Below are 15,165 nucleotides of genomic sequence, written 5' to 3'. Positions count from 1 at the left end.
CGGTGGACCGTGCTGGCCAGTCAGAGCGACGCTCTCGACGCGACTGCTTACGTCATGATTTTTGCGTTAGTGCGATGAGAGAACGCGTTTCAAGCGCTCGTGCTCTCCTAATGCCTCAGTTACTTTCCAAGATCCCATATTGCACGACGATGAGGTGCCACACCTTTGATGCTTGGGCTGAAGAGTCAAGAGCAAGTCACAAGCATAAAAATCTTGGCGCATGGCTCTTGCACAACAGCCTGTTGCTACCTTCCGACGTCCATGAAAAGAGTCCATCGTGATTAGAGCGACGCATGCGCTACATCATGCTGTCTCCCAATTTTCTACACGACGCCAACGATGCTATTTACGAGGTGTGCTGCGGCTGTCATTGAAGTCTGACGTTGTTGCCGAATACCCGTCCGATCCGAACTCCCAAACGAACGGCGCCATCAGTGCGGGTCGGTGGGTATCGTCCTGTTTCAGCGCCAGTAACGGAAACGACACGATTGGACGTTCACTTCGAAGGAACCTGACAGCGGAACCCACATCCTGTCAACGCACGACAAGCCTTGGTTCAATTACGGAGTGGAACCTGCGAAATTGGGTGGCAGTCTCGATTTATTAGATGGACTTCCTCCCAGGCCGTTGTGCCATATTGCTGTGTCTGACTACGATATATCTTTCTTCCTTGTTGTTGTTCTTTTTGCTTTGCAGCTGCGCTGCGTCCTCTCATTACAATGCTTTTCAACTTCACCGACAACGCGCTAGCCGCTCGTCACATCCAGAACGATGCCGATGTCGAATATACCATCGACTATTGGGGTTATGCGGTGCGGAACTTCCCGTGCACCAATGATGCCGGGTCGTGCGAGTATCTTGATTCCGTTTACGGCAATCACCAAACATCGATGATCTTTACCTTCATTTTCTGGGCTGTCCTTGGTGCGATCCTACTTGCGATTCTCGTATCTCGACTTGTTCGACCACGAAGAAAAGATGGTGCCAGACAGAGCCTGTTGTATCGCCTCGTCAGGCTGACATCTTCAACTGTACGACGACATCTCATGCCTGAATGCTCCAAGGTATTCAGATATACTACGAGGTTGCAAGTCCTGATCCTGGCGCTGCTCTGCGTCTATCTGACAGTCTTTTCGTAAGTCAGGATACCCTTACGGCATAATATAGCTGACGTTCAAAGGTTCACCGGGATCACCTACAAGACGTGGATTACACCCATCAAAGGCACCAACCTACACAACACCCGCAGCGGTATTGGTGGCTTTGCCGATCGCGTTGGTGCTTTCGCCTTTGCTTTGACTCCCCTGACCATCGCTCTGTGTAGCCGCGACTCTATGCTCAGCATGGTCACAGGTATCCCTTATCAAAGTTTCAACTTCTTGCACCGCTGGACGGGCCGCATCATCCTTGTCCAATCTTTCGTACACGCGATCGTGTGGACGATCGTTGAAGCAAAGCTTTACCAACCCCAACCAACAACGTACAGAAAATTCATCAGTCAGAAGTACATGATCTGGGGTTGTATCGCACAAGGCTTCATCACCTTCTTGTTCGTCTTCAGTCTCAGGCCGGTAATCCGCTGGACGGGTTATGAGTTCTTCCGCAAATCGCATCTCATTGTCGCTGGCCTCTATCTGGGAGCCTGCTGGGGCCACTGGGAGAAACTTTCGTGCTGGATGATTGCATCACTAGCCATCATGGGCTTCGACTTGGTCGCCCGCAGCGTCCGCACTTGGCTCATTCACACCGGATACAAGGACGGAAGTCTCGGTCTCGGTTTCCGCTCCATTCCAACAACCATGGAAACGTTCAAAGACCCAACGGGTACCATTGTGCGCATGACATTCGCTCACAGCCATAAAGCCTGGGAGATCGGCCAGCACTACTATCTGACCTTTCCCGCGCTCAACATCTGGCAATCGCATCCTTTCACCCCGGGATCTAATCCTACAAGCTCATCTCCGGTGCAGAGTCACACATACATCATCCGCGCCTGCAAAGGCGAGACCGCCAAGCTCGCTGCTCTCGCTGAACAAGCCGCCATGTGCTACCCGCGTCGCGATGCCTCCACGCCAGTCATAATGATGGGACCATACGGCAGCGCCATCACGAACGACGAGGTCTCCAACGTTCTCGCTGTATCTGGCGGTACTGGAATTACCTATACCCTTCCCGTGATCATGCACGCATTAAGCGACGCCTCCCCTGCGCGCAACATCGAACTTGTCTGGACAGTGCGACACCTGGAGAACCTTGCTTGGATTGCGCCTGAACTGGCTTATCTGAAGTCACAACTTGACGGTGCCGGTCTAGATCGGGCCTACACCGATGATAAGCTAGAGAAGGCACCTATAGTCTCGGTGGATGCGAAGAAGCGCTTCAGAATTCGCATCTTTGTCACTCGACCCGATACGACGAAGTACCAAAAGCCATCTCATCAGCTCCATGACGACAAAGACAAAGACTTTGGTGACGGCGGCTCATTGTCGCAAACTTCTTCTATTGAATCCATGTCTCTCGACCGCAAAGTTGAGGAGCTCAGCCGCCAATGCCCTAACTTCACTATCACATGGCTTAACAACGCACGACCGGATATTCCCTCCTTGGTCAACACATTCATGACCGAGACGGTCGAGAAGGGTAGGACGCAGGTTATCGGTTCCGGTCCGCCTGAGCTAGGTACCCAGCTTAGGGCTGCTGTCGCGGCGAAGAACGTGCCTGGAAACGTTTGGCGGGGCGACGAGGCGAGTGATGTCGAGTGCGTCTGGGACGATCGCATGGGATAGGATGGTAGATGGACACTCCTTGATTACTTTCGCTGTAGATATTTGAAGCAAAATGTGCATACAAAGAGACACACCAGTCTCTCAACTTATTACACTGGGCCTTACTTCCACGCATTCTTATCAACCGTCTGCGCATAGTCAAGGCAGCTCTGCCCTCGACCTCTTCACTGGCACATCATGCAACTCGCTCATCCCCGCCACGAGCCCTCCAGAGTTACCGTTGTCAGTGTTCGATGCAGGGACCTTTTCTGTTTCTGCGTTTGCAAATTGCGGTTCCGATGCGGCTTTGCTCCACTTGCGCTTGCGCAGTATGCAACACGTTCCAAGCAGGATGAGAGCTATGCCAATGACACCACATACAGATCCTATCGCTATCTTCGCGCCTATGGGCAGACCAGAATTCGTGTTTTGGGGTGGCGAGGGGGAGGCTGTTGCGCTTGGGCTCGTTTCGCTGCTAGTGAGAGCTGAAGTTGAGCTGTTGCCAGCGCTAGAGGTTGACGAGGACGTGAAGGGGGTGGTACTGTATTGCGACCAGACTGTCAGCGAAGATGTTCCATGGAAGAACTGTAGCGGTAACGGGAAAGGATGTGACTGACCTGCTGATCGTCGAACTCGATGAAGACGATAAGGCTCCCGCATCTTCGATCGCAAATCGTCCGTTGAAGGTGTAGGTGCAGTCGTTCACGCCTGCATCACAGATCGCCATGAAGTAGTTGTCTTTGCCTGCAAGCACACCAGATGGTATCCATGTATAACTGCCGTTGTTAGGCGTCTCATCTGGAGCTATCAGCTTTCATCCCAATACTTCTTGCGCCACTGAAGCCTGGAGGTTAGAAGAGTCTTACTTGTTATCAACACCGCGGTTGTATCAGCAAAACGAAGATCAATCGACACGGGACCTGAAGTGCCATTGGACCATGAAATCAGGTACGGTTCCTCAGCTTCGATGACTTCGCCCGCTGCAGGGCTGCTCATGAAATTGTTCCCATCACTGCACGCGACGCTGAGAAAGTAGAAAACAGCAAACAGCTGTTTAAAGAGTATCATGACCGATGCAATGATGGATCGCTGGGGTGGGAAAAGGTTTGGTATGCGCGTCACGCGCCATACCCAGGTATGTGTACCTACCCGCTACGTGTGCAAAGCCCCCTAAAGGACTGCCATTGCCACAATGGGCAATTTCGAGTTGGTGCGGCTGAGGGTCGTCTGTGGGGGTGGTATTAATTTTGTTAGGCTGAACCAATACGCAGTCAGGTTGTGTAGTGCAAAGGCGCAGTGGCTGTACCTAGACGTTCATTCTGCAGGCTCAAATTAGCATCGCGCACGGCTCAATACAGTGACTATTGGAAAGGAGCGATAGCTAATCTCATAACAAAAAGATGTTCAATTTGATTGGCTCATGTTGCGTATCCAGTACGACAAGCTAGAGAATGGCATTCGTGGCTGGTTTCAGCCTTGCGGCATGAGTTCAGCTCTCTTTGCGGGAGCACCCGGAAGCCTGGCAAAGCAGTTCAGCCTCGCTTTCCAATCGCCGTTCACACGTAACGAGATTCTCATGCCACAGCTGTTCTGTCCATCTTCAACTCTTCTCTTCGCACGGTCTACAGCCTCTTCGTGCCAGGTGAAATAATCGAGTGAGCGTGTGCATCAACAACGCCAGCATACTGACAAACTTGAAGTGGGAGAAGTCTTCACCAAAGGCAATTACACAGTCCAACGGCGTACAGGTAGAAAGCTGACATCGCTGGCGCAACATCTTTCCCCGCCGTGGATAGCTCCGCTACCAATAGTGAGGGTTGTTCAGCGCGATGGCCGTACAATGGCGCCTCTATCCAGTATGTATAGCCATTATATTTGTGCTTATGTAGGTGTTCGCTGGGATAGGGAGCACCCCATTCAAAGGAAAACCGGAACACCCTAGAGCCTACATCAAGATGAAATCCTGCGAAGTTAGTGGCCTAACGGCGACGTGGGCTCCTGGGTATCCAGTTTTTCCCTTGTGTGAGGTGGGAGGGCGCGATCGCCAACTTCGAGACGCTGAGACGTGGTATAGGCATGCTTGAGGAGGGCCGTAATGCGAGGATACATGCGAAGGATATCGAACTTAATTGACGTTAGTGGTAGACAACAATGAGTTCAATGGGAAGACGTACCAGAACAACGCGACAACGGATGGTATGTTGATCGAAGCTAACAGAATTCCACACATCGCCATTTGTGACTACCTTGTACAATTCTCGAGCAAGTCTCTATTGTAAATGCAGCTCAGCAGCAGGGAGTAGCATTGTAAAGTTTAGAGGGTTAGTTGTAATATCGCGTCTAGCGAACTGGATGACGCAGACACTCCTAATGGTCTCTTCTTTCCAAAGTCCGTGTGCGAACACGGCGAAGCGGCTTTGGTTTCTCGAGTGGCAATCACCGTAATGGTCTTATTCGATGAGCGAGAAGACATGTCCGGGATCCAGTTTAACTGAAGCTTGAGTCGGCGATTTCGCACGCGCGGCCCTAGAGGATGCTGACACGCTGTCGTGATATGCGTACAAACGGGTTGCGCTCGACATGTTCGATGTTTGCGCAAAGTCAGTGATAGGACAATTGGTAGGCAGGGAGTCAATAGAGCCTGGGCTGGAAGAGTCGATGGTTAACCATGATGCTCGCCCGAGGATCTGGTGTTCAGGGCATGCAGGGCCTTGCCGCTAGCGCACCCGACGCGCCAACGCCCGCGGTCCCCGCCCAAAACACTGACACGTGACTGAGCGCGTTGGGTCTCAACGGTCAGTCAATTCTCTCGGCTTCCTGCTTTAGAAAACGAAATTGAATGAGCGGCTTTTCATGAGACCCTCTGATTCTATCATGAGTGACTACAGTAACTCAGTCTACCTGCAAACAACGAAATGAGCCCAACGAAGCCTCGCGATACCCCCCAGCACCGGCTGCCTCTGCGAAGCCCAGAACACGACCAAACGAATTACATTCCAGGTAGCGCGTGCTACCTCGAGGAAGCGAGAGTACCGAGCAGTTCAAGAGCTAGCTCTCGCCTCCACGTCACCAACCCATCGCTCGCGAACAGTTCTTCATCGTCAAAGCACGTCCACGCCTCGAACCTCGCATCGGTGTCCTCTTCTATCGAATCATCGACATCGATTAAGATTGTGCAGGCGACAGTGCTCTGGTCTTCGGTACCCGTTCTTCCAGGTCCACCACCGTCATCGTGATCTCCAACGACTGAGGCTCATGACGCATGGCTCTCCCTCCCAAGGTTCCCGCTGCGCCCCACGGAAAGGCGATATTTCCTTGCCACGTTCTCATCTGAAGGTGAGAGAACGGATTTGTACACGTCATATGCTTGATCGCGCGATGCAGTCCGTGCGTCCTGGGATGGTCGAAGGTCTACTATATAACAGCACTCTTCCTCATACCTACACCAACAATCAATCCACTCGGTGCCACCGACGCTCTCCACGGCAGGACGATCGCGCCGGCTATGACCTCACTTCATAGTGAGTTCAATATCGATGTGCTTGCGGCGGAGTAGGAGCACTATGATACCAAGCTTCTCGCACAGCGCCGCGACGTGTAGCGGTGCTCGGCCGTGAGCGTCTCTATGATTGACATGCACCATGAGGTGAGTGTGACTCTCGTGCGTTGGATCATCTTCAGGTAAGAGCATTGTTGAACTGAGGCTGCCGTTACGAGCGGCTCGATACCAGATGTTCTTTTTTCTGGGCTTGAGCAAATGCTAATTCGAGTAGCCCTCTTTCCACGGTATCGGCGCACATTCCGGACGGCTTTGTCGCAACAATCGAGCTTTGACGGGTCGCATACAAGAATACCTTGATCAAGTCCAACAGCATCTGTACCAGACCCCAGTGTCCTTCCGAGAGCCCCTCGAACAGCAGCGAAGTCCAGCTATCCCTCACGTCACCCCGATCGGCCTGGCCATGTTCCAGTAATACGCGCAGCATCTTGAGACTGCCGTCCTGCGCCGTCGCATGCCGCAGCCCATCTTCGAAGGACCGAAGGGTCGATTGACATCGACATCCTGTCGATGTGGCAAGAGCGCTACCGCCTCTGTGTATCCACCAGGAACAGCGGCCTGCAGTGGCATCATCTGGAGGCCAGATAGGTCCGGACATCGACATCGAGTTCTTGGTCGTCGAAGGCTTTGCGCATCAGCGGTATGACATCCACGTACCCTCTAGGGCCTGCAAGATGCAAGGTAAGTGAACTCATGTATCTCACTTGGTGTTCTCTGCTGACGATTACTACAAGATGCTGGATTAGTGTATCCACGAAATTGAGATGGTCTTTCGATGTCGCAATCCCCAGAGCCGATATTCGTGGGTGGTGCCTGCCATTCCAGAGGCTTGGCTGAACTCAACAACTACCATCGCACCTGCCCGCCTCAGGTATGTCAGACAAGCATCACGTCATGTCCTTCGTTCCTTCTTCTCAGCTCATCTCACTTCTGAATTTCTTCAACCCTTCTCGAGCGGCATCATGGCTTCTCAAGCCTACTCCACGATTGCTGACCTGGCTTTCGAAGTCCTCTCCTGCGACCGATCCGCCTCTCAACTCGCCCGGAACATGTTCCACAACCGCGCATCTATCTCCGAAGCCTTCGACTATTTTGCGGTTCTGTTTCCAACATCTTTGCTCGCAATTCTGCAAAGTTCCGTGCCGCCTTCTCCAGATTCTCTCTTGGCCTGTTCGCTTCCTCTCGACATTATCTCCTCTTCTACGTGGATTGTCTATCTTCACTTCATGGAGAAGGATGGCGAGCTGTTCATCAACGTCTACTGTGGATCCGGGACCGCTGACTCTGGCGCGATCACACGGATCAAGCAATACGAAAGTTACTTTGCCGGCCGTGCTAATGGTGCTCAAATTCCAACGTGCATCAAAGACCTGGTTGCAGAAGGTTACGTTCTGAAAGGAACGTCATGTCTGGCCGCAAGCACGATTTTCAGTGACGCGGCTGACTTCAACTTCGAGCGAGCACTGATCCTACTCCTGGAATCAACATTCACAACGAAGCTCTGGTTCTTTAAGTCAGCAACCTTTGGATCAGTCACTCCTTTGTCACTCTGGCCACAAGCAACACTTCCATATCGCGGTCTGTGTGGCACGTCGGCAGTTCGGGAAATTGCCCCGCCAAAAGTTTTCGACGTGCTCAGTGTTAAAGATGAGAGCACTTACAAAGAGAGGGAGCAGGACAGGAAAGAGAGGCAGAAGGTGTACAGCGCAAAGCAGCATTCGGTTACGCTTTATTGCGAAGAATGTCCTCAAGGATACAAAACAAAGTATGAGCACAACATGAAAAGGCACAAGAAAGTATGTGGACTTCCCAGAAAGCCTAGGGGAAGGCGCAGGACGATGAGGCAGATCGCACTCGACAAGGCTGCAGCAGAAGACAGAGCGGAGTCAGATCGAGTGGAGTTGGCGTCAGCAAGTCATGCGGCTTTGTCCGATGACGAGTGGATAGGAGATTAGGAGGGCCAATAGACAAGGTGTGAGCTTATTTGTAGCGTTTCAAGGTTTCATAATGTTTCGAGGATGAATGTTTTCGATGATATAATACAATAGTCATTACCGAATACTTCATGATCGAGATCCCATTTTCATTGCTATCTTCATCTTTTGCAAGAAAAATACGCAACACCCTGGAGTCTACGTCAGGTATTCGAGCAAAAGGTTGACGAAACGTTGACACAATGTAGGCTTCTGGGATGCCTCAACCACCTGCATCGAAGGTAGAACCTTGAGATACCCTGCTGTCTACATCAGTATCAAGATAGTAAGTTGGCAAACCCTGAACGCAATGTAGGCTTCTGAGATACCTCAAGCTTCCACATCGAAGGTAGAACCTTGAGATACCCTGCTGTCTACATCGATATTAAGATAGTAAGTTGGCAAACCTTGAACGCAATGTAGGCTTCAAAGGACATCATGACCCTGTTCGTTCAGGACAAACCTGAATACAATGTGGAGTCTACATCAACGCCAGATATTCAAATATGCTTGTTTATTTCCAGTGTAGTCTTCAAACCTGTGTGGCCATTCAGGTGCGTTCAGGAGACGAATACTCGATCTCTGTTTCTCACTTTTCCTTCAATCATTCATTACCTAGGTACCAATATGGTTGGCATTAGTGTTATCGATAAAAATACCACAGTCATTACCGAAACGCTTGATCACCGAGATGCTGTTGCTTTTGCTGTGTTTGTGAAGGAAGGTTGATGACCGCAGGCCCGGGGTGACGCAAGGATCGGGCCGATCTATGTAGATCGACCCCTCCAAAAGCTGCCCCGCCTCAATCAAAGAGAACACCAACACCAAACACCCTGGAGCCTACGTCGACGCCAGGCTTTCCAATTTGCTTCTTCGATCCCAACGTACTCTTCAGTCCTGCATGTTGCCTTGTATGAGACGTCACCCGCCGAAATCCGGTATGTTGGCGTCTTCATCCAGCCTCATGAAAGGAATGCTTGTCCAGGCGCGTTCAGGAGACAACTGCTTTATTATGAAACCAAAAGGCTTCCGTGCTACGCGATCTACCCCCAAATCAAACTAAACCGCCAACCTATCAAAAGATGCTCTCTAGGGAGAGAGATCGAAAATAAAACTGCACCCATCTTCAGCTACGGAGGCCGAACACTGTTCCATTCCTGACGTTCCCGTGGTGTGTTCCAGCCAAGTACCGAGCTCACGCACCAAGCTCATCTCGAACCAGCACGACACCACCAAGATATTGCTAAGCATCGAGAAGACAGGAAGAATATGCCAACTACCCCTAGATGCTGCACAAGAAAGACGAAACATCATCGTTCATAGTGGAGAATGAGCCGTGGGAGCGGATGTCGGCAACCTCACCAGTGGTAGCAATCTCGCCGTTTCCATTTCGGCAACCGGTATCACTACGAGATAGTCAGCTTATGCAACCCCAGACCTAAACTCTGCGACCACTTACTTGTAGAAGATGCAGTTATGGCCGTTCGCCTTGAGCGAGCTGACCTTGTCGTTCAGCCTTCCAGCACCCTCTGCTGGATGTTAGCTACCAAGTTGTAGAGACTGGAGGTGTTGAGAAGGACTTGCCGCAGACGCCAAAGTGAAAGTTCACGTTAGTGCAATCGTTGAAGTCCTTGTTGGAGCAGAGCTGGACGCTGGGGTTGAGCTGCCTCTGCTGGATGGAGGCGGCGAAGGCGGCCGAAGAGGCGAAGAGGGCGAGGATGATGGTCTTGGAGAACATTTTGTTGGGATGGGATGAGTCGGTGGAAGACTTGAAGTGGCGAAGTGTGATGATTGAGTGATTGGAGGTGATGATTGTAGATGATGAGAGATGCTTGTTTTCCGCGGAAGTCCTTCAGTTCTTATAGCTTTCGTAGCACCTTCAACCCATCCCTCTTTCATGTCTAACACACCTTCCGGCATCATCTTTGACCCCAAAAATCATAGCCATGAGCAAATATCGGCGATATCTCATCGCTGAGACTTGGATACGAGCGTGACTGATTCGAGCAAATGAAGCCAAGTATGCTGAGATGGTGTTGCAAAGGCCCTACACCTCACCGACAAGTAATCACCTCGAGCAGGTCCAGCATGACAAAACATCGCTTGGGCATACCATGATGGACGCAAGATGTGAAGTTCGAAGTAACATGCTTGGCAGCCGTTGGATTAGTATACACCGGAGCACTACCAAGACCGTGCTCGGGCCGGTCTGAACAGTCGAGCGGATGCAGAAAGACGGACCGATCCAGGTAGTCGGAAGACCCTGAATGTCCCTGAATCGCAGGGCTGACCTGGTCGAGACGGACCTAATGCAGGTCATAAGTCTAGATTTGTGCCTGAATTTGGACCGAGTGGGGATAGCGAGGCCATCCTGATGACTGATACTCAGCGGTGAAGACATCTGAGATCCCTTTTCAGCTAGCGACCCAAGTCCTTGGAAGCCATATAGTTACTGCATTTGGCAGTGACCTTACTTCTGGTAATTTCGTATTAGTGCTGGGCATGCTGCTTCTGTCAACGAATAGACCCGATGTCAGCGAAAGCGCGAGCAGTCCAAGTCCTTAGGGCTGATTCGGATACGGCCTCAGTAACAATCGTATGCTTGGTAGTCTGTCACCGTCGCGGTACTTTCTGCTATGGTGCGAATACAGCGGATGTCGATGAGGATGTGAGCGGAGAGCCAGCAGTCGTTGAATCCGTATCCGACGCCGGATGCAGTGCCTCAGTAATCAGGTATTGAGGAGATGTATGTTGATGAAGCTGCCAAAGTTATAAGTAACGGGCGCAATGCTCTCTTCCAGCATCAGCTCAGTGCCTCACTATCCTTCCTGCATCCTCATCTCAAATCCTTCACTTCTCTTTCCTACATCACGGCCTTCATCAGCTACCTACCTCAACATGACTGCCTCATTCCTCAAGCTATCTCTCCTTGCTACTGCCAGCATGGCTGCAGCCGCCAGCGTCAATGCGACGGCCAACATCGACATCGACGTTTCTTTGGGAGCAATCCCCATCGAGGTCATTGCCGAGAAGGTCCATGTTCCGACCAAGGCCATGGTCGACCTCCTCAACACCGTCGACTATGTCACGATGACCGTGGAAGACTGGTGCCCCCTCCTTCAGCAACCCATTGAAGCCGTCCAGGCCTGGCCGGACCACGTCAAAGAATACGTCTTCACCGAACTCTCGCTCGAGGTCTCGGCCTTGGTCGCCCCGGAAGCCGCCAGTGTCGACGCTGTATCCGAAGTCAAGAGCAACAAGCTTGCCGCTCGCAACGACTCGGTCCGTCGCATGGAGCGTCAGGCGCTTGCCCTTCACGATGCGCGTATTAAGTCAGGCCGAAGCGGCTGCTTCCAGAACTGGGCATGTGGCTCTTGCGTCGTTGCTGCTGGGCTCGCAGGCGCTTCCGGTATCGCTGGATGCACTGGCGCTGCTTTGGCCGCTGTCGAAGGCACCGCTGGCTTTGCTCTCGCCGCAGTCTATGCTGCCTATGTTGAATGCACTGCCAAGGTTGGTGGTGCTACTACCGCCGCCATTGGTGTTTGCCACTCTGGCCTCTAATTCGATACTGTCGGATGATTCGCGGCGAATGTATTGAGGTATGACATCTGTTTCCCCTTCACCTTCCAGTTGGATCCTCGTCTAACGGCATCGCAGATTGTCTAGAGGCTTCATTACGCCAGATGTGTTGGGCGGTTTTGGGCAGGAAGCAAGGGGCTATTTGTGGCAAGATTTTGTAGATCGGCGACGTAGGCACCATGTCTCTATTTGGTCGATGTTTGGTTTTGTTAGTGTTTCGATGCTTCGATTCGAATTAATGGGAGTGAGTGGTCAGATGGCTGTTGGATCTTTAGTCGAGGAATTCACAGATCCAATACTCACCCGTGTCCCGTGTTCCGAGTATCACCAGCCCTAACGCGCGGTGACATGCATGTTGCACGTCTTCTCTCCGCTTAGAGATCTCGCCCGCGCCATTCCCACCTATTGAAAGGGCCCTTCTCCACAGCAAGCATGTCAGCGATCAGCGCAAACCCTTGCGGCTCGTCGCCATCGCCCTCAATGTTGATTGAGCTGCACGAGAAGCTGCCACATGCGGCTAGAGGGCCCCGCAAGTCTGGACCCTGAAAAGACGTCACCCGCCAAGATATGATGGCATAGCATCAGCCGCTATTGCTCAAATACATGGCAGTCGCTTAGGACCGACGTGAACGAACAATTACGATTCTTTTTGCTGCACCTGCATACCAAAGACCCTGAACATTCGGTGCGGTCCTTCTACGGCCTCTAGGGACTACCCAGCTGACTGATAGACAGGGACCAGTACCCTCCAATCACACTATTTGACACGGCACCGCCTAGACCCTAATAGTAGTTCACAGACTTCACGTACGTTCACGCTTTCAAGGTTCCAGGATGTCTTGCAGCTTACTAAGATACGACAGCACACACTGTCTTCACCATGAGCTCACGACCATCTCTCATGCCGCCCACCGAGGGCTCCTTCCTCTCATCGGGCGCCTTCACTCCCTCGGGCCTCACACCCAACACACGCTCCGAAGCCGAAGCCGCCTTCACCTCCAACAGCGCTTCGCAAACCGATGCGGCTGCTCCCGACCCAAATCTTTTGCCCCTGATGGGTGCCGGTGGAGGAAACGAGACAACAGACAATGGCCCAACTGAAGCTGTCCGTGCTTACACTGGCTACCGCCGCCCTGGCATGGCTCGAGCAAGCTCAGCGAACTACGAGAACGCACTGAAGCGAGCGCAGCAAGCGTCCGTCTCGTCCGACTTCTCCGCCGACTCTGAAGTACCCGACAACGTCACTGCGGGCCGAACAGTCGCGTCGCCGACAGGCTCCACTCCATTCCCGCCTCCCGGTCAAGGTGTAGTGCCCCTCAACTACAACTCTACTCCCGTTGGCGCCGCTCAAGGCGATGCAGTCAAGAAGACTCGTTCGCGTGGCCTGAGTCTCAGTGGCCTTGCCCAGCAGCAGGGATGGAGCGAGCAGGACTACAAGCGTGTATACAGCGCCGATTTGCTTGCTGAAGAACCGAAGAACAGCGCTGGATATGGCTCAGGCCCGAAATAAGAGGCGAGCATGACATCACGGTGCATGACGGCGTTCATGCAGACCGACACTCAGCCCAAGGGAATGCAGCGGTCATTATAGGACCGCTAGCTTGCTACAACTGCTATTACATTTACCACATCATGAGCTACATGCAAGGCGTTGGGTGGAGTTCTGCCAAAACATGGAGGTGGCAGGCCGACGATCCTGTTTAATACATCGATTATGATCCAGTGCATTTCACTATCGTCCTTGACATGAATGCGATAAGAGCCACAAACGTTGAGCAATAGCAACTACTAACTGCGTAGCATCATATTGCCCTTCTCTACCATCTTCTTATACTTCTCGCATCTCAGTTTGTGGTTGCACCTGTATGCCTCTCCACCCTCTCTACACTGCTGTGGTCCTACGCAGCATGTCATGTCTCTGCATTCGGTCCAGCAAGTCCTTTGCCCGCACGTCTGCTCACACCGTTCTTTGAACGCTTCATTGCTACTATGCAGTTTTTCGCACTTTGCTTCGCACTTCAAGTGAGCATTACCCAGGTCACAAGTCTCCAGACATGTGTCGCGAAACGCACTGCAACCTCGAGATAAAGTTTCGAGTCCATTTGGGGCGGAAGTGAGCGAGAGAGACGTCCAGTTTCGCGTCTCCGAGGAGCGGAAGGGCAAGACACAAGAACCAGTATGGCAATACGTTGGCGTACTCCCCCAGCAAGACTCCACACAATCTCGATCCGGTGCAAGCGAGGCGTTAATTTCTTGCCATGTTTGCTGCTGACATTGAGTATGGTTCTTGAAGCAATTGGGCGAGCGTAAGCTGTCTGCCAACGCGTCGAGTGTAGGTGGAATACACCTATCGTGTATGCATCGGACCCAGGACTTCACGCAGTCTTCGCACTCCACCGTATGCGCCGGTTCGAGAAGGCCAGCACGATCAGCGAGGTCTTTGCAGATCTGGCGCTCGCACGCCCCGTCGACGCCGCAATAAACGGGACCGGCTGTGCAGAGCTGAAGCTCGCATTGTAGAGTTCGCTGGTGGTCTGTTGTGTGGAGTGGGTAGGGCGGGGCCAGCTCATGCCACGGGGGATTGTATGCCATTTCGCGTTCGTGAGGTCTCTCACAGTTATTCAGGTATAGCTGGCAATCCGTACACGTTTTCACCTCCGCGTTGTCCGCACTTTTTCTCGCTTCCGCATTTGCTATCCTGTTGAGCTCTACATTCTGCAGAGACAGGATTGGAAAGCGACCAGTGAGGCTGACGTCGCAAAAGTCGCACTCGGAGCATTCTTGATCGCTACACAGATCGTCGGCTGTGTTTCGATGCGATAACGAGCTTGGAAGTACGAGGTCTTCAGCAGCGTCGCCCATGAGCGAGCGATAGTCGGCGTAGCATGAACGGTCGCATGTTTGCTGTTCCGACCCTCGGATACCGAATAGAGAGGAGAGAGACAGCGCGATTACAGGGGCCGGAAGAGATAAAATAATGGAGGCTTGTGATAGTAGCATGGCGGCGATGGGATGGGTTGGTGCGGGTTGATTGAACGAAACGGACCTCAAAGTGGGGGCCCGAAGCTTTGAACACCAGAGGACTAAATTTCTAGGAAGTACATCGTGGGAGTTTTCACTAAGAGATAAAGCTGAGAGTGAACTGACCGCCTAGGTATTCCGGGCGAGCTCGCGCGAGTCACGTGACTGTCACTTTCCGCGAACGCCGGATTTGTATCCCGCATTCCGCATTCCCTCATCTCGGCACTCTAACAAACCATGACATCCGAAGCAATCTCTCAATAAGATA

At 52.3% G+C, this 15,165-nt stretch overlaps 5 protein-coding genes across 5 annotated transcripts; 4 read left to right on the top strand and 1 right to left on the bottom strand.

Annotated features, from left to right (window-relative positions):
• Positions 1-1,046: 1,046 nt before the first annotated feature.
• J4E79_004234 (uncharacterized protein) lies at positions 1,047-2,786 on the top strand (the record flags this gene model as incomplete). The annotated part of the gene is made up of 2 exons (XM_049353122.1): positions 1,047-1,135; positions 1,181-2,786. The coding sequence occupies 2 exons, from the start codon at positions 1,047-1,049 to the stop codon at positions 2,784-2,786; spliced, it is 1,695 nt and encodes a 564-aa protein (XP_049212501.1).
• A 4,500-nt stretch (positions 2,787-7,286) lies between these two features.
• On the top strand, positions 7,287-8,279 carry J4E79_004233 (uncharacterized protein; the record flags this gene model as incomplete). The annotated part of the gene is made up of 1 exon (XM_049353121.1): positions 7,287-8,279. One exon carries the CDS (start codon positions 7,287-7,289, stop codon positions 8,277-8,279), a length of 993 nt encoding a protein of 330 aa, XP_049212500.1.
• Positions 8,280-9,752: 1,473 nt separating this feature from the next.
• On the bottom strand, positions 9,753-10,035 carry J4E79_004232 (uncharacterized protein; the record flags this gene model as incomplete). The annotated part of the gene is made up of 2 exons (XM_049353120.1): positions 9,753-9,824; positions 9,907-10,035. 2 exons carry the CDS (start codon positions 10,033-10,035, stop codon positions 9,753-9,755), a joined length of 201 nt encoding a protein of 66 aa, XP_049212499.1.
• Positions 10,036-11,195: 1,160 nt separating this feature from the next.
• On the top strand, positions 11,196-11,858 carry J4E79_004231 (uncharacterized protein; the record flags this gene model as incomplete). The annotated part of the gene is made up of 1 exon (XM_049353119.1): positions 11,196-11,858. The coding sequence occupies one exon, from the start codon at positions 11,196-11,198 to the stop codon at positions 11,856-11,858; it is 663 nt and encodes a 220-aa protein (XP_049212498.1).
• An 898-nt stretch (positions 11,859-12,756) lies between these two features.
• Positions 12,757-13,386, top strand: J4E79_004230 (uncharacterized protein; the record flags this gene model as incomplete). The annotated part of the gene is made up of 1 exon (XM_049353118.1): positions 12,757-13,386. The coding sequence occupies one exon, from the start codon at positions 12,757-12,759 to the stop codon at positions 13,384-13,386; it is 630 nt and encodes a 209-aa protein (XP_049212497.1).
• Between the last annotated feature and the right edge of the window lie 1,779 nt (positions 13,387-15,165).

The sequence above is a fragment of the Alternaria viburni genome (genome assembly GCF_023758015.1).
Source record: "Alternaria viburni strain BMP 2772 chromosome Unknown scaffold_7, whole genome shotgun sequence".
Taxonomy (NCBI): Eukaryota; Fungi; Ascomycota; class Dothideomycetes; order Pleosporales; family Pleosporaceae; genus Alternaria; species Alternaria viburni.
The sequence above is the reverse complement of the archived record's forward strand: the minus strand, read 5'-3'. Positions and strand labels throughout refer to the sequence as shown.